The sequence below is a fragment of the Citrus clementina genome, unplaced genomic scaffold (genome assembly GCF_000493195.1).
Source record: "Citrus clementina cultivar Clemenules unplaced genomic scaffold, Citrus_clementina_v1.0 scaffold_3, whole genome shotgun sequence".
Taxonomy (NCBI): domain Eukaryota; kingdom Viridiplantae; phylum Streptophyta; class Magnoliopsida; order Sapindales; family Rutaceae; genus Citrus; species Citrus x clementina.
Window position 1 is genome coordinate 45,694,440 of NW_006262339.1, and position 19,945 is coordinate 45,714,384.

The window sequence follows — 19,945 nt, forward strand, 5'->3', positions numbered from 1 at the left end:
AATAGACTGGAATCAGTATGAGATAGAATCAGGATAAAGAATTAGAATTAGAATAAGTTAGGAATCGAGATCGGAATGAACTGCATTTCTATTGATACGATTACTTTATTTTGAAATCAGAATAGACTGTTATAAATTATTAAAATGTCCTTCGTTAATTGTTGTCCATATTATTATATGTATGTATAATAATAATAATAATAATAAGAAGAGTAAAAATAAAATAAAATCAACAATAATAATAATAATAAAGATGACAATAATATTAATTAAAACAATAAAATTAAAAAATTTTAATAATGATGATGATGATGAAATTAATGCCGATGACGAAGACAACAACAACAATAATAATAATTACTACTACTATTACTAACACTATTGTTACTATTACTGTTACTATTACTGTTACTATTACTAATAATAGTAAAGGACATATTTACAAATAATACAAAAATATTGGGTGTTTTTATAAATTCTAGAGGGATTAAAATGTAAATGAGAGAACTTAATTGAAGACAATTTGGATATCATAAAATCTTCATGGGGTAAAATAAATAATTCAAGAAATCAGATTTTAATGCACAATCTCCTCTTGAGAATCAGACCTATAAGGATATTTCTAAATTTGTGAGCCTCACGTGATTTTAATTCCGATTTCAAATCTCAGTTTTACAAATAAATATTGTCAACAATTTCGATTTTAGATTCAAATTTCCGAATCCAGAAAATGAACACATCATGACTTTCTACACAGAACGTGAGAGAAGAATATCGGCACATTTTTTTTCAGTTAAAATTTAAAAGAGGTATTTGGACTAAGAGAAGCGTACAATTTCTAGAAGGACCTAGATACCGACAAGCGGCTCGCGGACCCACCGTATTTCATACGGTAGTACAAGAAGGCAGAAGCAATGGCTTTCTTTGCTCGTGTCCTGTCTCCTGTATAGTCGGTTAATTTTTGGCCATTAAAATAAAATATTATAAGAAAGATTTAAAGTCAATAGAATAACATCATGACGAAAATAATAATATGACCAATATGACCAATATGATTGTGCTGTGTGTTATAATAATATTATAATATTTAATAATATTTTATTTTCTATGTTAAGAGTATGTCGATGATGTTCAAATGTAAGTATCCCTCAAATAAAATTAAAATGCGTTATTTTCGCTTACTCAAAACAGGGCTAACCCCCAACGTATAAAGAAAAAAAAAACTATTATTATTATTATTATTACGTTATTTTTTAATCACAGATGCGGATACCCAGCCGTTATTGTTCGCCTCTGGCTTCAGTCATTCACCTTCCCCCGACCGATTTATTATTTGCCATATTTGTCACGCACACCCACACACTCTGCTTACGCACACATTGCCATCTTGTCATGTGATAATAGTTTTCGGACTCTTCAAGATGGAAATGATATTTAACGACTTTATTGCTGCCGGTGGGTGAAATCATAAGATTGATTCGAGTAATAGATAATATTTAAATATGATTTTTAAAAGCTTTAATAATGCACTAAGGGTACGTTTGGAATTGAGATGCTATAGTTTTTAAATTACAGTTGTTGTGAAAAAAAAAAGTTGTAATTATGAAACAAAAATTAATAATATATAATAAATATAAATTTTAAATAATAATTTTGATAAAATTATTAAAGATATAATAAATTTTATATTATACAAGTGAAAAATCATATCAACATAACTTAAAAGTTACAGCAGCGAATATTTATCAAACACTTTAGTACTGTAACTTTTAAGGTACAACTACCCAACCTCAATCCCAAACACACCCTAAGTGATCTTGTGGGATTCAGTGGAACGAACGTGGCGGGTGGATGAAGTGTCTACGTAAAGCACAAATCCGGCGAAATGATAAAAAATAAAAACAGAGAAATTCGTTACATCTCGTGTTAAGGCGAATCTTTTTCAATCCGATGTGTCACAAAATCGTCTTTTCTTTTCTTCGGTGGAGAAATATTTTGTTCGCTTACCATCATTAACATGCAGACAAACAATTAAAAGAAAGTTGCTCCAAATGGTGACATGATTACATATTTGTAGTTTATTTTTAAATTGTTCTGTTGATTAAATGGAAGGAGCAATCAACTCCGCCACCGTTTATGACCATACGAACCGTGCGAAGTATTATATTTCCATGCATGCTTTGACTATCTAATATAACAACAGCAGCTAATAGTATTAAAAATTTATGGATATTTACAGTAAGAATCCATTCAGATTAACTTAAATTAACTATATTATAATATAGCTTAAATTTGATATATCTATGTATATGCCTACATATACATACATTCGCACATATGTGTGTGTGTTACTTATATTTGTAAGAGAAATATTTATCTTTATCCTATAAGAGAAATATCCTCAAGGCGTAGTTTTTTATGTCATTAGTGATGGTAGTAATATTAATATAAAATTATAATTGTTGTCCGCAATTATGTAAAGTTAATGCGGCGACTAATTATGCAAAGAGTTGGACTATTGACACACCTGTAACATTCTTTTTAAATTCATTTTCTCTACGTATTCTTTTTAATTATTAAAATAACCTTCATTTATTGTACTTTCTTAATAAATCCTTGCATCAATACTTCAAAAAAAAAAAAAATTGTTAGGTGCTCTCTCTCGCCCTTCTCTCATTCCAAACCACTTTCAATCTCTTATTGATTATAACATTTATGAATTTATGATTTTTATCTCTATCTATCTTTGTTTTTCCTAATAGGTAATAACCTTGGTATATACATAAAGACATGTGCGCGAATCTTTAAAAAAGAAATTAACCTAAGTAACCAAACTTCACAAAATTATCTCTTCTACAATTTTTTTTTTTATATTTAGATCAAATTCTTATTTTATGACAATTCATTATTTTTTTAAATTTTATAGATTTAATGAGTTTATAATGAAGAAAAAAAGAAAGAAAATATACGTGAGTTTAATTAGATAAATTTTATTTTTAATATAATTTAAATATAAAGGATAAATTTATAAATAAAGAACAACAAAGATTTCATAAGAAATATAAAGGGGGTGCCAATCGCGTCACTCATGCAAATTAGTAACAGGCGAGGACACGTACATGGTAAACTGACACGTCGGATCAATCAAAGGTACGAATACAAATTATAATTGCTTGCACATGTGACATATGCACGTACATAAGTTGGTTTACAAAACAAAGTCATTTTCGAATTATTTCTTGCACTACAATTAAAACCCAAAAAAAAAAAATCTTATCGCACCAAATCTAAATAGCATGATAGCTCAGTTTGTGATTCCAAATGAGCCACGCGAAGCTCTTGGGAGTTGGGACATGCCACTGATAATTCTTCTGGGGGCTGTTTATTGTTCGTTTCTGGATACAGTATAAATCACAACAACTTTGGAAGCCTGACATCAGCCTGGCTACTGGGAACAGCATCGAGTGTTTGTAGTAAAAACCGATAAGGAAGAAAAGTTGCAAAACATCAATCAATAATACTTTTTTTTTAATTGCCTTTTAATCTTTTTAAGGGGGCCGGAAAATTGCGGATGATCAAATAATTGTGGGGTTTTTTGGCAACTACCTGCGTAGATTACAATCGTTCTGATGTCATGTGTGACGATTCTTTTTCCTTTTTCTTTTATTTGTTTATTTTTTTAATGTTGTTTGCATTTACTTTCTTAAAGGACAACGAGACTGTGGGTGCATGACAGTCGTCCAGTTTTGTTTGAAAGGCGGAGGAAATGAACAGACTCTGACAACCGGTTGTTGCCAAATATTATGAGCGGTCCTACGTGTGGGTGAACACCGAACAAGACTAAAATGAAATGGCCTTCTTGATAACTATGCAGCAGGTAGTGACGATAACGAGCTCGTTTTGATCATAATACTCTTTAATATTATAAATTAAAAAGAATTTATAATAAATATAAATATGATATTAAAATAAATTTAATAATATATACATTTTAAAATAATTTTATATTTTACAATTTACTAGATCTATTTTATTATATTAATTTAATTTTTAATAATAAATAAAAACATACTTTTAAAATAAATAAGTTAAAAATTAAAATTATTTTGAATAAAATGTAAAAAATTAATTTCAATATTATCAATAGGGAGATATTTTTTTAATTGTTAAATCTATTTAAGCCAAAAATTTATTTAAAAAATATATAATAAATACAAGTATATTATTAAAATAAATATAATAATTTAAATACTTAAATACTTAAATGTTAATAATATTATTTATATTAAGTTTGTGTTAATTAAAAACCTTTAAAGTCATTTTTTTAATTATTATATTCAAATGTTATTATAGTTCAAAATGGGGTCTTAGTGTCCCATTTTCTCTGTAATTTAAGAGTTTTTATGATCATTCCTCATGTATCATTTTCTCTTTTATCTTCTTGCTATCTTATTGATGTTAAAAGCAATGTTCCACTAAAGTATTTTCTTAATCGAAAAGAAAAAGTGTTTCAACATTAGGATTTAATGATAGCAAGGGATGAATTTTTCAAATCTGAATCAGTTTGATATTTATCTAACCCGTGAGCTTGACACCTCTTAACCCACCTCAATTATTGTTGATAAATGTCACATTCAAATGGGGAAAACAAAAAAAGGGTTATTCGAATTACACACTAAAGACAACACAAATGATTACTTTAACAATAAAAAAGAGTAAAACAAATCGACAACAATCAGCTGCAATAAAATCCACAGTAGAAAAGCACATGCGTAAGTCTGGTTCAGTCATACGTGTTTCTTTTGTTTTCACACAAAGTGACTCCGTTTCTTATCAGATTCTCTTTTTTTTTTTTACCCCAAATTTGTTTGTTTGTTGTTCCTTTTTTTCTTTTACATTATTTAATTAATCCCCTTGATGGGCAATTTTTTCTTTTAGATACGTCCCCGCCGCGTGATTAAAAATTTAAAATAATAACACCTGCGAATCGACAGATTAATTTATACACTGTTATGGCCGCTTTGAATATGAAAATTACGAACGAATTTAGATACAACAATATAAGACAATCAAATTGCAGGTGGAATAGTTAATTAATGGAGAGGCTGAAGTGACTGTTGCATACTCTTACGCCCTGGCCGTGTCTTGTTGCATGGGATTGAGAATCCTTCTCTCCTTATTATTTCGTTTTCATGGAGATGTGTGTTTTGCTAATTTGTTTCTATTAATCTTTTGTTGTCATATTTCTTTTTTTTTTTTTAATCTTTAGTTATCATCTACACTACAATTTGGAGTTATAAATTAAAATAAAGCACAAATGCATCGATCAGTAGTTATAAACCAAACACTTTTTTTTATTATTATATGAGATTATTGTTCAAGATTACAACTCATATTATATAAGATTACAACTGATATTTACAAATCCGATTATTATTGGGATTAGTTTATATTAATTATTATGAAGCACCGCTCAAATTTTTACACTTTCTAATATTCAAAGGACGTCTACTCTACTCACATTTTGAAAAGGAGAGAACCCTCTTTACTCAAATTGAAGAAAGAAATTAAACCCCTACAATGTATTGTGCGAGCTCGAACTCATGACTTCACAGTTGTGAGGTTTGAATTCTAACCACTAAACTTTAGTTTAGTAGCTATAAACCAAACAAATTTTGGAACCTAACTAAATTTCAAAACTTGATCACACAATAATTACACTAATAAAACTAAACATAAAGGAGCTTTCAAGTCACACTCCATCATCCAAGCTCATGTAAACTGCACATGCGTTTCCTTGCATGAATCTGAGACTCAGTGTGTGCATTTTCAAGGCGATTGCAAAAGTTACTTTCGATTCGTCTCCACAAAACTCTTTAAGTTCACACAAAAAATAATGTACACAAATGTTTTTTTCTTCGGACAGCTGTATGCTTTGTCAATAAAGGCGGTTACACCGATATGGACCAACCACAATAGTTCAAAGCTAGACTTACCAAATTTTCCAAAGTGTAACATTGACACAACATGTAACTCTCGGTAAATTAGATAAGTTCACTACTCAAAAAGTATGTTTTCTCACTACTATTTTTACTAAATACGGCTGATAGTAAACGATGCTACTTTCAATTTTAACTTAAATTTAATTTCTTTATTGAATGATAAATTTATGACTTATAAAATTATTCATTAATATAAAATATCATAAAAATTAGAACTCAAATTGAAATTTAATCACTGTACGAATCCTGTAAAATTGATATTCAAAGACGAAAAATTGTGCTTTATCAATTTCATACTGAGGTGAGTGGGCATTGCTATCAAACCGTTTTGAAATTAAAACCTGGTACTTTCTCCCCATCTGCAAAGGATGATTATGTATATATTGAAGGATCCAAATTCCTTAATCGGAACATTAAATAACCATCACAAAGAACAAAACATTTAATGAATTCGTAAAATGCAGCGGTCTGCCGATCTGCTCTCCCTTTCACCTGTTCACTCTATCAAAAAATAGAGAGTGCTCCCACGCGCGCGAACTCTAAAGGCAGCGGGGCCTTCTTAGTAGTAGTAGTAGTTGGTACTCGGAGCAAATTCATTCACAACTTAGACTTGCTTAGTTGAGTAAATAACATTTATTGATCAACGGTGGGTCATTTTTTGTTTTTTTTTTAAATTTGTTATACATCGATGTTATTGATATTACATCAGATATTATAATTTATATTTATAATCACACCATATAACTGAGATCACTGCCATACATTGACACACTGAAGCACTTGCTCACATATTTTAAACTCTCTCTAATATTTGAGAGTTGTGTTTACTCCACTCACATTTTGTAAGGAAGAGCTAGAGGGGTATCTACTCCACTTACATTTCGTAAGGGAGAGATTGTCTCCACTCACATATCGTAAGGGAGAGACTGTTTCCACTCAATTATGTTGATAATTGAGGTAATACTTAAATTAACCCCAATAAAACTCTTATGGAGGCTCGAACCCTATAGTATTTACAATCATACCATATAACTGAGACAACTGTCATACATTGACACACTGAAGCACTTGTCCACATATTTTAAACTACCTCTAACATTCGAGGGTGTCTACTCTACTCATATTTTGTAAGGGAGAGACTGTTTTCATTCAATTATATTGATAATTGAGATAGTACTGAAATTAATCTCTATAAAATTCTTTTAGAGGCTCAAACTCTTACACTCAATATTATAAACCCAAGACTTCTTCTATTGGACCAGATGGCCATCGGTAACGGTGGGTCAATTAGCTTTGAGCTTCTTTTTTTTCTTTTTTTAAATAGGAATTAGCTGTAAACTCAAAATAATTAAAAAAAAAGGCCAAAGCTCGACGTGTTGTTTTCGGAGATACAGGAGCACAGTTTGGTTGATTGGAGTCCAAGAGTTTACGTAAAGATTGTCAACCAAGTCATTTGAATCGTGTTACATTTCTCTTTCTCTCTCTAGTCTTTTAGACTTGTTAATTCTGTTTTTATTGTTTTTGTCTGCCCTTGCCATTTTCATCATTTCAGCAGCTGGCTGGCTGGACTGGACAACGCTCTTCTTCTAGAAGCACATATAGAATTTAGACACCGTGGTTGGTGGCTCTCCCAGGCAAAGAGGCAGAAGCGCTCAAGCGAGTTCTTTGTCTTGGAGCTTCTGTTTCTGGTTCGGGCTTCATTCATTTAGGTAAGGTAATTCGTAAATTTGAGAGATGCCTGCACTTTTGGCTTTTGGCTTCCACTTTTCCAAGCTGGTATTCAGTCAAAAGTTTTTCTCTTTTGCTCCCCTTTTCTGCGAGGCTTGTTTTATGTCGTCTTTTGTTTTTGCTGATTTGATTTGCATGATTCAACTTTTCTCTTTTCAAAAAAAAGGAAATAAAAGGGCAGCATGATTGAACTCGTGATCTCTGATTTTCTTTTCAATATGCACATGGTCAGGATTTTTTATTTACATATTATTATTATTATTATTATTTGCTTCTATATTTTGAGGAGGATTCCTGCTTCTTTGAAGTTGAACAATCTTTTATTATTTAAACAAATAAAAGGAAAAAAAAACTAGTAATAATATCAGTGAAAAGTTTGGCAGTAGCTTTTCTGGCTGCACTTTCACGTGATTTTAAACAAGACCGTAAAAATGCCAAAGGGTCAAGGTCAATAGTCAAAACTCAGAAGGTACTCCGGCATCCCAGTGCAAGTTAGTTGCAGCTGGCAGTGCAGAAGGAGATTTGATATCTCCTTTGCTCTCGCCATTACTTTGCTTATGATATTTTCTTTTTTTTAAAAAAAAAATCATTATCACTTTCCTTTTTATTATAATTATTAGTTGTTCGAATTTAATGCTCGTAACTTGCAATCATATTGGCGCACTGTGCTTTTCTGGTTCTTGATTGATTTTCGTTTCCTTTCTGCTAGAATCTTTTGCTTGTTTCTCTAAAAGCTCTTTTTCTTTTGCTAATATATTTTCAGGGAGTGAGATATATATATAAGCACATAGAAGGATTATTCAGCGGTAGTATTCACGTGAAACTTGTTTAAACTTTAAACATGTCTTCTGCATCTGGTTGGATCACTTCCCTTTCATGTTCAAGTTCTGTGGTTCAATCATCTGAGGACACATCTGTTTCACTGATATTGCATTGGCTGAGATTCATTTTCCTCTCCCCGTGTCCTCAAAGAGCTCTGTTATCATTTGTTGATCTCCTGTTCTTGCTCGCCCTCATTGTGTTTGCGGTTCAAAAGCTTTATTCTAAGTTTACAGCCAGCGGCCTCTCCAGCTCTGATATCAGCAAGCCCTTGATCAGGAACAATAGAGCTTCTGTCAGAACTACATTGTGGTTCAAGCTCTCCCTTATTGTTACTGCTCTTTTAGCACTTTGTTTCACTGTTATTTGCATTTTAACATTCAGTGGGAGCACCCAATGGCCATGGAAGCTGGTTGATGCACTCTTTTGGTTGGTTCACGCCATAACTCATGCAGTGATTGCTATCTTAATCGTTCATGAGAAGAAGTTTGAAGCTGTTACTCATCCTTTGTCGCTTAGAATTTATTGGGTTGCAAATTTCATCATTGTTTCCTTATTTACAACATCTGGGATCATTCGTTTGGTATCTTTTGAAACAGCCCAATTTTGCAGTTTGAAACTGGATGACATAGTTTCCATAGTGTCTTTCCCTTTGTTAACTGTCCTTTTGTTTATTGCAATTAGAGGATCAACTGGGATTGCTGTGAACAGTGATTCTGAACCTGGAATGGATGAAAAAACCAAATTATATGAACCTCTTTTGAGCAAATCTGATGTTGTGAGTGGATTTGCTTCAGCTTCTATACTATCAAAGGCTTTCTGGATTTGGATGAATCCCCTGTTGAGTAAAGGCTACAAATCCCCTCTTAAGATTGATGAAATCCCATCACTCTCACCACAACATAGAGCTGAAAGAATGTCGGAGCTCTTCGAATCAAAGTGGCCTAAACCACATGAAAAATGCAAGCACCCAGTTCGAACCACACTGTTGCGGTGCTTTTGGAAGGAAGTTGCATTCACTGCATTCCTTGCAATTGTGAGGCTCTGTGTAATGTATGTCGGACCAGTTCTTATTCAAAGATTTGTGGATTTCACTTCTGGGAAAAGCAGCTCTTTTTACGAAGGATACTACCTTGTATTGATTCTCCTTGTTGCAAAATTTGTAGAAGTTTTTTCCACTCACCAGTTCAACTTCAATTCACAGAAACTTGGAATGCTCATTAGGTGCACTCTTATAACATCCTTATACAGGAAAGGGCTCAGGCTATCTTGCTCTGCTCGGCAGGCTCATGGAGTTGGGCAAATAGTGAATTATATGGCTGTTGATGCACAGCAGCTCTCTGATATGATGTTACAGCTACATGCCGTATGGTTAATGCCATTACAAATTTCTGTTGCCTTGATTCTCCTATATAACTGCCTTGGTGCCTCAGTCATCACAACAGTCGTTGGAATTATTGGCGTAATGATATTTGTTGTGATGGGCACAAAAAGAAATAACAGATTCCAGTTCAATGTGATGAAGAATAGAGATTCAAGAATGAAGGCGACAAATGAGATGCTTAATTATATGCGTGTAATTAAGTTCCAGGCATGGGAAGATCATTTCAATAAGAGAATCCTATCCTTCCGTGAATCAGAATTTGGTTGGCTAACCAAGTTCATGTACTCAATCTCTGGGAATATTATTGTAATGTGGAGCACACCAGTGCTCATATCAACTCTTACATTTGCTACTGCACTTCTGTTTGGAGTTCCACTTGATGCTGGGTCGGTGTTTACTACAACAACAATCTTTAAGATCTTGCAGGAGCCCATAAGAAACTTCCCTCAATCAATGATCTCACTTTCACAAGCAATGATATCTCTTGCAAGATTGGATAAGTACATGTTAAGTAGGGAATTGGTGAATGAGTCGGTGGAAAGAGTGGAGGGCTGTGATGATAATATTGCTGTGGAGGTTAGAGATGGGGTGTTTAGCTGGGATGATGAAAATGGGGAAGAGTGTTTGAAAAATATAAATTTGGAAATAAAGAAAGGTGACCTTACTGCTATTGTTGGGACTGTGGGATCTGGAAAGTCCTCTCTCCTTGCCTCCATTCTTGGTGAGATGCACAAAATATCTGGAAAGGTAAGAATTCTGATGTGCAATTTGTTTAGTTTGCCTTTTCTTTTTCATTAATTGAAGTTACTGGTTGCAAGTCTAACAGGAATACATGTCTGCATACCTCAAACACCAAAATCCTATTAAGAGTGTGGAATATAGTAAAAGTTGATTGATCGATAAATGCGCCTTCTTAAACAGGTTAAAGTTTGTGGGACAACTGCCTATGTGGCTCAAACATCATGGATTCAAAATGGGACCATTGAAGAAAACATTCTCTTCGGTTTGCCAATGAACAGGGCGAAGTATGGGGAAGTTGTCAGGGTTTGTTGCTTAGAGAAAGACTTGGAAATGATGGAATATGGAGATCAAACTGAAATTGGAGAGCGTGGCATCAATCTCAGTGGCGGACAGAAGCAGCGGATACAACTTGCTAGAGCTGTGTATCAGGATTGTGATATTTACCTTCTCGATGATGTCTTTAGTGCTGTTGATGCTCATACTGGATCAGATATATTTAAGGTGACATAGTTATTTACAATTTTTCGACTGTGGGAAACTCACTTAAAGAAATAACCCAATTTTCTTGCTGAATTGCTGTTTTAATCAGAATCATTTTGGTTTACCATGGAAATCATAATCACAAAGTTGTTCAGAGAAAAATTACTTGAATGATAAGCAAAAACCAAATTATTTATATTGGTATCCAGTGCCTAAACGTGAGATGGTGAAAAATCTACTAGATTCTTCTGAAAGCAACATAGTAATGTGTCATGGACTGCACAAACAATCAAGATCGTCTCTTGCTTGTGTTGGAATAGTCCCTTCATGTTAAGCACAAAACTAGATGCAACTTTTTATTGCAAATGAATGCTAGCTGTTGTGTTTTCAGGTGGTGTTACTGGATATGCTTTGAATTGTTCAATGAATTAAATTGTAGTGACCTCACTACCTTCATATGAATTTTGTATCAGAAGGCTATACTTTTGTATTGTAATCTGATTAAGTTATTTCACTTATTTATGTTTAACTGGCTATACCAGTAGTTCTATAAAGTGCATGCAAGAATAATAAATGAAAAAGCAATTGGTCAAAGCTAGCTAAACCTTTTGAATGCCTTCTTGTAGGAATGTGTCAGAGGAGCTCTCAAAGGCAAGACCATTATACTGGTAACTCACCAAGTTGACTTCTTGCATAATGTTGATCTTATCTTGGTAAGTTCAATCTTCATGTTAATGCTTGGCTGATGAAATTTTGACACAAATTCTGATTCATGTACGAAGGCCAACATCTTTAAACAAATTTGTGTTCAATTACAGGTCATGCGAGAGGGGATGATAGTCCAATCAGGAAGGTATAATGCTTTACTAAATTCAGGAATGGATTTTGGAGCATTAGTAGCTGCCCATGAAACATCGATGGAACTTGTAGAAGTTGGCAAAACCATGCCTAGCGGAAATTCCCCTAAAACACCAAAATCTCCTCAAATCACTTCCAACCTTCAGGAAGCAAATGGGGAAAATAAGTCTGTGGAACAATCAAATTCTGATAAAGGAAATTCTAAGCTCATTAAAGAAGAGGAAAGAGAAACCGGTAAAGTTGGCTTGCATGTTTACAAAATATACTGCACAGAGGCATATGGGTGGTGGGGTGTAGTGGCGGTGCTGCTATTGTCTGTTGCATGGCAAGGGTCTCTAATGGCTGGTGATTATTGGCTGTCATATGAAACTTCAGAAGATCACTCTATGTCATTTAATCCTTCTTTGTTCATCGGTGTCTATGGAAGTACTGCAGTCCTGTCAATGGTGATACTAGTGGTGAGAGCCTATTTTGTTACTCATGTGGGACTTAAGACAGCCCAAATTTTTTTCAGCCAAATTCTTCGAAGTATCTTGCATGCCCCCATGTCATTTTTTGACACCACACCTTCAGGAAGAATTTTAAGTCGGGTAAGAACAAAAAGCTGAAAGTAGGATTCCTAATTTTGCAAATGCTAGTTTTGTTAGTATATGGCGGAATCTAACCCTTATTTGGTACAGTCATCCAACTTCTGAGAAAAATTACATGGTTGGAGTTTACACTGACGATTTATATCTATTTTCAGGCGTCAACTGATCAAACCAACATTGATCTCTTTCTCCCATTCTTCGTTGGCATTACTGTTGCCATGTACATCACACTGCTTGGCATCTTCATTATAACATGTCAATATGCTTGGCCAACAATTTTCTTAGTAATACCACTTGCTTGGGCGAATTACTGGTACCGGGTACGAGCTCTCTTTCTAACTTGTGTTGTGAACATTAATCACTTTCGCCTCCAGAAGAAGTTCAATACTCAATACCCATAGTTCATATGACTGCATAGAGGCCAATATGACCTGTTTTCGGTTACCTTTTTCTCTTTCTCTGTGTGTGTGTAGGGTGGGGTGCGATGTGGTGGGGGTGGGGCCCAATGGTTGGGCCCGATGGTGGTGGGGGTAATTTAACAATTTGGTATGATGCTGTAAATTATCCATATTGAATGAGCCTAATCAGGCAGATATCCCTGATATCCCTCGTCCAGAATGGTCTAACTCTCAATATCCATTCTTTTTAACCATTGTGAAATTTTTTAATTTTGGAATGAGCATCAAATCTTGATTGGAACATGTGGTCAAAGTCCTCAGAGTTTTGCCAGTATCTATAAGCGAAAATGTTTTCGCTAGGAAATTTCTTAGTAAAAAAAAGCTGCATGATCTACCAATTTGTAACATTTTTCTCTTTTGGGTTGCAGGGATACTATCTTTCTACATCAAGAGAATTAACACGCCTTGACTCAATCACCAAAGCACCTGTCATTCATCATTTTTCAGAAAGCATATCTGGTGTTATGACAATCCGTGCTTTTGGAAAGCAAACTACATTTTATCAGGAAAATGTTAATAGAGTTAATGGCAATTTGCGCATGGATTTCCACAACAATGGGTCCAATGAGTGGTTGGGTTTCCGTCTGGAGCTACTTGGGAGTTTTACTTTCTGCCTCGCCACTTTGTTTATGATCCTGTTACCCAGCAGTATCATAAAACCAGGTAATTATATGTATATAGGCTGACTGTTATTTTAAGTGAGCAACACCTCTTGTCTCTTGAAGATTTGCTATGTCAAGCTCTTAATTCACGTCTCTTGACAATGTGAGTCATTGAAACTTAATCATTCAAAATGTCCCAGGAAAAGATTCCCACTGTTGAAAATAATTCATTGGATGGCGTAATCTATCCATTATGCCTGTTATCACTTTTCAGCTAATCTCTTTGTGCTACATCAGTTTGTACAAAACTGTTTGAAGCTCTATCATTGCTGATCAAATTATACTCATACATATTTATCCTTTTATCTTATGTACTTATTAATGTTCTGTTCTTACAATGTAGAGAATGTTGGTTTGTCACTCTCATATGGGTTGTCCCTCAATGGTGTGCTATTCTGGGCCATATACATGAGTTGCTTTGTGGAAAACCGGATGGTCTCTGTTGAAAGGATAAAGCAGTTTACAGAAATTCCTTCAGAAGCAGCATGGAAGATGGAAGATCGTCTTCCACCTCCAAATTGGCCTGCTCATGGCAATGTGGACCTCATAGACTTGCAGGTAGCTGGCCTTAGATTATTACTTATTACAGTTTCTTGAAAACTGATATAAATATATTTGTTTGAGCAGCCACGGATCATGTTCAGTACCAACTGTTAAATTACAACTGATCTAGGCCTCCTCAATTGATATTGCTTGGGATAAATTACTGATTATTTACCATAACATGTTAAAAACTTTGGCAAACAGGTCAGATATCGCTCCAACACTCCTCTGGTTCTCAAAGGTATTACACTCAGCATTCACGGGGGAGAGAAGATTGGTGTAGTTGGGCGTACAGGAAGTGGGAAGTCAACTTTAATTCAAGTTTTCTTTAGGCTGGTGGAGCCTTCAGGAGGGAGAATCATTATTGATGGAATCGACATTTCATTGTTGGGGCTTCATGACCTAAGGTCTCGCTTTGGGATCATTCCTCAAGAACCTGTCCTTTTTGAAGGAACTGTGAGAAGCAACATTGATCCAATTGGTCAGTATTCAGATGAAGAAATCTGGAAGGTATGCCATTCCTTTTTTCTGATATGTGTCTCCTACATTTATGATCAAAGTTTGTGGGTCTGTTTGCTGCATTAGCTAACTTATTATTATTTTTGTAGAGCCTCGAGCGATGTCAACTTAAAGATGTGGTAGCTGCAAAGCCTGATAAACTCGATTCTTTAGGTAACTTCACTTCCTCCCTTTTCCTTGAATTTTCAGTTTGATTTAATGGAAGTCATATGTATCTTTTTAGAAGCTAAAACATGCCAAAATGTTGAACTTTGTAGTGGCCGATAGTGGTGACAACTGGAGCGTGGGACAAAGGCAGCTTCTTTGTCTGGGAAGGGTTATGCTAAAGCACAGCCGGCTCTTGTTTATGGATGAGGCGACGGCTTCTGTTGATTCACAAACTGATGCTGAAATTCAAAGGATCATTCGAGAGGAGTTTGCTGCCTGTACAATTATCAGCATTGCTCACAGGATACCCACAGTCATGGATTGTGATAGAGTTATAGTTGTTGATGCAGGTTTGTGATTCATTTTTTCCCTTTCCCTTAATAGGTCAACATAAGCACTGCAAGTTATGTGGATCAAAGGAAACTTATTGCAAATCCCCTTCTCGGCCTATTGAGAAGCTTCAAGATGATAGTTTTATCTGTCAACTAAAATTTTGAAGCAAACTGTTTCAGACCACATGTTGTCACTCATCAAATAACGAGCATGACTTTGCATACAACATGAAGTTCGCTGCTAATGAGTAATTCCCTTTTCTTTTCTTCATAACAGGATGGGCGAAAGAATTTGGCAAGCCATCCAGGTTGCTTGAGAGGCCATCACTCTTTGGAGCATTGGTGCAGGAGTACGCCAACCGATCGGCAGAACTGTAGGAACAAATCCTTTGCACTTGATGTTGGTTGAAAAGAGTTTTCTGTGATGGAATGCCTATGAGTTTAAGAACCACCTGTGACTGCCATGAAAGAATCACATTCACTCGCTCAAAAGTTGCAGCAAAGAAACTTCTTCTGAATAATGCCATGGAAGTTTAAGTAATAACTCTTCGGCATATTTGCAATTTTGATGTCGTAGTCGACAAATGAAGAATAGAAAATATTGTGATGTTAGGAACTGTCAGTGGAACGGTAATTTAAGCACCCCCCTCAGCCTTTCCGGGGGTAGAAAAAGGTTTTCTATCTGGAATCTGTAATGAATAACTCCATTAGCAAGACGTTCTTCTGAAAGTGTATCTGCTTTGCTGGCTGTTCTTATAAGCATCAAATGATTCACTGTCAGCGTATGAGATAACAGAAAGTAACTAGTGCATTTATAGTTTTTCTTACTAGCTTGACACACATAATGGCTTAAACAACGCATAACAAATGATGCATCTTTTCCATTTGGTCAAGAAGCTTCGTTAGAAGTGTAAGCTATTTCTACGTGATTGAACATTCACTGGCGTTCAATTATTGGTGTCCCTAAACTTATGACAAATTTTGAAATTGATCGTACTATCTGACAATTCACAGTATTTGAAAAAGTGGAACGGTGATTTTATAATATTTATTTTTTTGTTAAGCATAAACAAAAGGAAAATTTACAAAAATGGTCATAAAATATTTGCGTTTTTCAACTTTAACCCCTCAAAGTTTTTTCTATCATAACTAGCCAAACACCTTACTTTTAGACTAGATTACCCTCATCACTTTCATCAAATTTACAAAGGCATGCCACTTTTTCAATTTCAGTACAACTAAATACAGCTCTTCTTCAATAACTTAACAAACATTTATCACTCTCAACAAATTTCATCACTCTCTATAAATCAATTACATAATTGAATATAATCATCAATGGGAGAGCTTCTTAAAATTAGTTTATGCTTTTACACAATGTAAATCTTTAATCTATTGATTTTATCAACTAAGTTCGAAATTAAAGTGGGTTTTGTTGCAAATATTGTTATTTTTCATTCATAAAATAATGTGATTTGTTAAAGTACTTAGTTTGAGTTGAGAAATGAAGAAAAATCATTGAAAATACAGAAAAATTAGGCAAAAAATGAAGTTCAGAACAAATGAGATAGGCAAGTGGGACATGTGCATGTCTCACATAAACGCACTACATTTATGTGCGACAGGCACCTGTCCCACTGCTTGTTGTATATAAACTCACGGATTTTATAGAGTAAATGATTTTGGATATGATTTGTCTCGTCGTAAGCTTCAAAACGGTATATTATACGCCTAAAACGGACATATGTAGCTCAAGTTATGGCTTTCGCAATATATATGAAATTTAGTGAGACAGGCACCTATCCCACTTGCTTATAGAAAGTGATAAATGTTTGTTAAGTTATTGAAGAAGAACCGTATTTAGTTGTTCTGGAATTGAAAAAGTGGCATGCCTTTGTAAATTTGATAAAAGTGATGAGGGTAATCTAGTCCAAAAGTATGGTGTTTTGGTGGTTATGATAGAAAAAACTTTGAGGGGTTAAAGTTGAAAAACGCAAAAATTTTATGGTCATTTTTATAAATTTCCCTAAACAAAAAGACATATAACAATTACTACTTCAAACTCATAGCACAACTTTCATTATATATATATATATATATATATATATATATATATATATATATATATATATATATATATATATATATATATATATATATACCTGAGATTTTAGAATACCTTTATGGTACTACATCCACTAAATGTATGTATGACATATGTGCGTGAATTAAGTATAACTATTAATTATATGATGATTTTGAGTACCAATTAAATGATAGTTTTTTAGAACAAAATATACACATGTCATACATACATTAAGTAGGTGTATTACTATAAAAGTATTCTAAAATCACTCAGAATACACATTTTGGACTAATGTAAAAAAAGTTACTACAATAACTAGTAATTAATTAAACCATAGCAATTCTAATGTGAGAAGTAGGAAATTGGTGAAAGAGTTTAAGAAAAATACAATCATTAATTGATTTAGAGTAAATGTTTGAATAATCCCTATATCTTTAGGTCAAGTACTTATTAGTCTTTATATTTTAAAAAATATCTTAAAACACTTTTGTTACTAAACGTGTAATGCTTCTACCCTTGTTTTTTCTTATATTTTACTATAATACCTTTACTACAATTTTGGAGACATTAATTAATTAATTTATAGAAAAAGTTAATTAACAAATTAACCCATAGTTATTTGTTAGCAAATTAATCAATAGTTATCAATATGAATAAACTAGTACTTTTCATACCCTTGCAATGATTTGCTAATTATTTAAAATAAACTAGTTAACTTATAGCAATGTTTAATACTCTTGTAATTATAATCTTACTAATAATTATTTATAAAAAAATAATTTACTAAATTAATTTTAAAAGTAAAATAATAAAAAAGACATTTTTAATTCACTTTTAAGTTTAATTTGTTAATTAACTTTTTTTAGATAAATTAATTAATATCCCTAAGAATATTGTTGCAATTTACTATAAAAGTACATAAAAAGTAAGAGTATGAATGTAATATAATCTAATAGCAGTAATTTATTGAGATATTTTTAAAATAGAGAGATTAAATGATAATTTAGGTCAAAATATAAGGAGTAAACAAACATTTACCCATTAATTTATTATCATGTTAATGCTGTTGATACACACATCTACATGCACCCACCATTTGATTATCTCCCAAGACGTACCTCTCTCCCGCCGTTTTATGCCATCACATTCATAGGTTTTTATTTAGATATGACGAAACAATTTTCATTTTGCATAAATATGACCATGTTTTTCAAATGTAATTTAAATGACAGTTTAGTGGTATTTTATCTAAGATACCCCTCTCATCTTTATAAAGAACAAATTCTCTTTCCATAAAAATTTCAGTGGCTCTCTATTGAACTTACATCAAATTCAATACTTCTTCAACAAACATTATCCCAAAACAATTTAAAAATCACATCCACTTCTAACAAACTGCATTTTTCTTTAATATTTGTCATAAGATTAGTTTCTTTTTTTTTTTTAGTTTAAGTTTTATTTTGTTTACTTACAACTATATAGATAGAAGAGTTGAATTTATTAGTGTTGGCTTTTTTTTTTTTATTTAGTAATTTTTTTCTTATAAAATATGATGAAGTATATTTAAATGTACAGGCAATATACATATAATTTCTTTTATGGGATTTATTGTGTTCATTGCTGATAAATGAATTTAGTGTTAGAAACTTATAATATTTGTTCTAGTTTATAATCTAAACTTCTCAACTTTCAATACCTCTAGACAAGTCACGAGTCGAGAGGTTTGAAAACGTTAATAAATGTAGAACTAGAAGTTTTGAATTTTAAAAGTATAGAATTTCACATCTACTCTCTTCGGTCATTCATTGATACCACAATAAAAAAAAATTAAATAAAATGTAATTATATAAAAATGGCATACTTCTCTAATAGACAAGTGTATAAGTGTAGAGGTCCATAACACAATTTAAAAATATTAATTTGTATTAAATAAAAGGGTATTTGGTAACTTCGCTTCAAATTCTGATATATTCTTAGTATTTATAGTGTGTTTACTTATAAGATTATAAAATTAAATCTCACAATGAAAATGATTGATGGTGCTTACTTATTAAAGTAGAAGGGAGATATGAATAAAATATATGGACCCACATGTTTTTGGAATCAAAGAATGGGAGTTTGGAATTAAGTTTTCATTCCTTAAACTCTCTATTTTACTCCAATTAAATTTTTATAATTTTCAAATTGCCCTCAATTAAGTTTTGTTGTTTTTTGTATTTTGGTCTGTGTAGAAGGTTTGTAATATTTACAAATAGGTCTTTATTATTTAATAATAATAATAATATCATCATCATCGTCATCATCATTGTCATCAATGTCAATATTACTAATATTACTAATATTATTCTTATTAAAATTTATTAATTTTATTATTATTAATAAAAATAAATAATTATTTTCAATAATAATAATAATCACAATCACAATTATTATAATAAATAATGACAATAATTAATAGAGATCATTTTAATAATTTATTTTATTTATAAAATAAAATAAATATATTCAGAATAATATAACTTATTTAAGATAAAATAAATAAATTCCCATTCAGTACATGGGATTGCAATATACTGTAATTCAGTGATTGCCTAAT

The 19,945-nt window shown here is 32.7% G+C and overlaps 1 protein-coding gene across 3 annotated transcripts; it reads left to right on the forward strand.

Annotated features, from left to right (window-relative positions):
• The first annotated feature begins 7,363 nt into the window (after nucleotides 1-7,363).
• On the forward strand, nucleotides 7,364-16,043 carry LOC18048843 (ABC transporter C family member 14). 3 transcript variants are annotated; one of them, XM_024189007.1, is made up of 13 exons: nucleotides 7,364-7,432; nucleotides 7,555-7,711; nucleotides 8,494-10,680; nucleotides 10,855-11,175; nucleotides 11,781-11,867; nucleotides 11,973-12,602; nucleotides 12,758-12,922; nucleotides 13,429-13,723; nucleotides 14,066-14,280; nucleotides 14,470-14,775; nucleotides 14,874-14,937; nucleotides 15,042-15,281; nucleotides 15,541-15,896. In XM_024189007.1, the coding sequence occupies exons 3-13, from the start codon at nucleotides 8,572-8,574 to the stop codon at nucleotides 15,639-15,641; spliced, it is 4,533 nt and encodes a 1,510-aa protein (XP_024044775.1). In that variant the 5' UTR covers nucleotides 7,364-7,432; nucleotides 7,555-7,711; nucleotides 8,494-8,571; the 3' UTR covers nucleotides 15,642-15,896. The 3 variants fall into 3 exon arrangements, with proteins under 3 accessions (XP_024044775.1, XP_006444306.1, XP_024044776.1); XM_006444243.2 differs by lacking the exon at nucleotides 7,364-7,432 and having other exon boundaries at nucleotides 7,441-7,711; nucleotides 15,541-16,043; XM_024189008.1 differs by lacking the exon at nucleotides 7,364-7,432 and having other exon boundaries at nucleotides 7,441-7,716.
• Nucleotides 16,044-19,945: the final 3,902 nt, after the last annotated feature.

Coding starts and splice junctions, on each gene's coding strand:
- LOC18048843 (XM_024189007.1), top strand. CDS start 8,572: ATGTCTTCTGCATCTGGTTGGATCACTTCCCTTTCATGTTCAAGTTCT. Junction 10,681..10,854: donor TGCACAAAATATCTGGAAAG/GTAAGAATTCTG, acceptor CTTCTTAAACAG/GTTAAAGTTTGTGGGACAAC. Junction 13,724..14,065: donor CAGCAGTATCATAAAACCAG/GTAATTATATGT, acceptor CTTACAATGTAG/AGAATGTTGGTTTGTCACTC.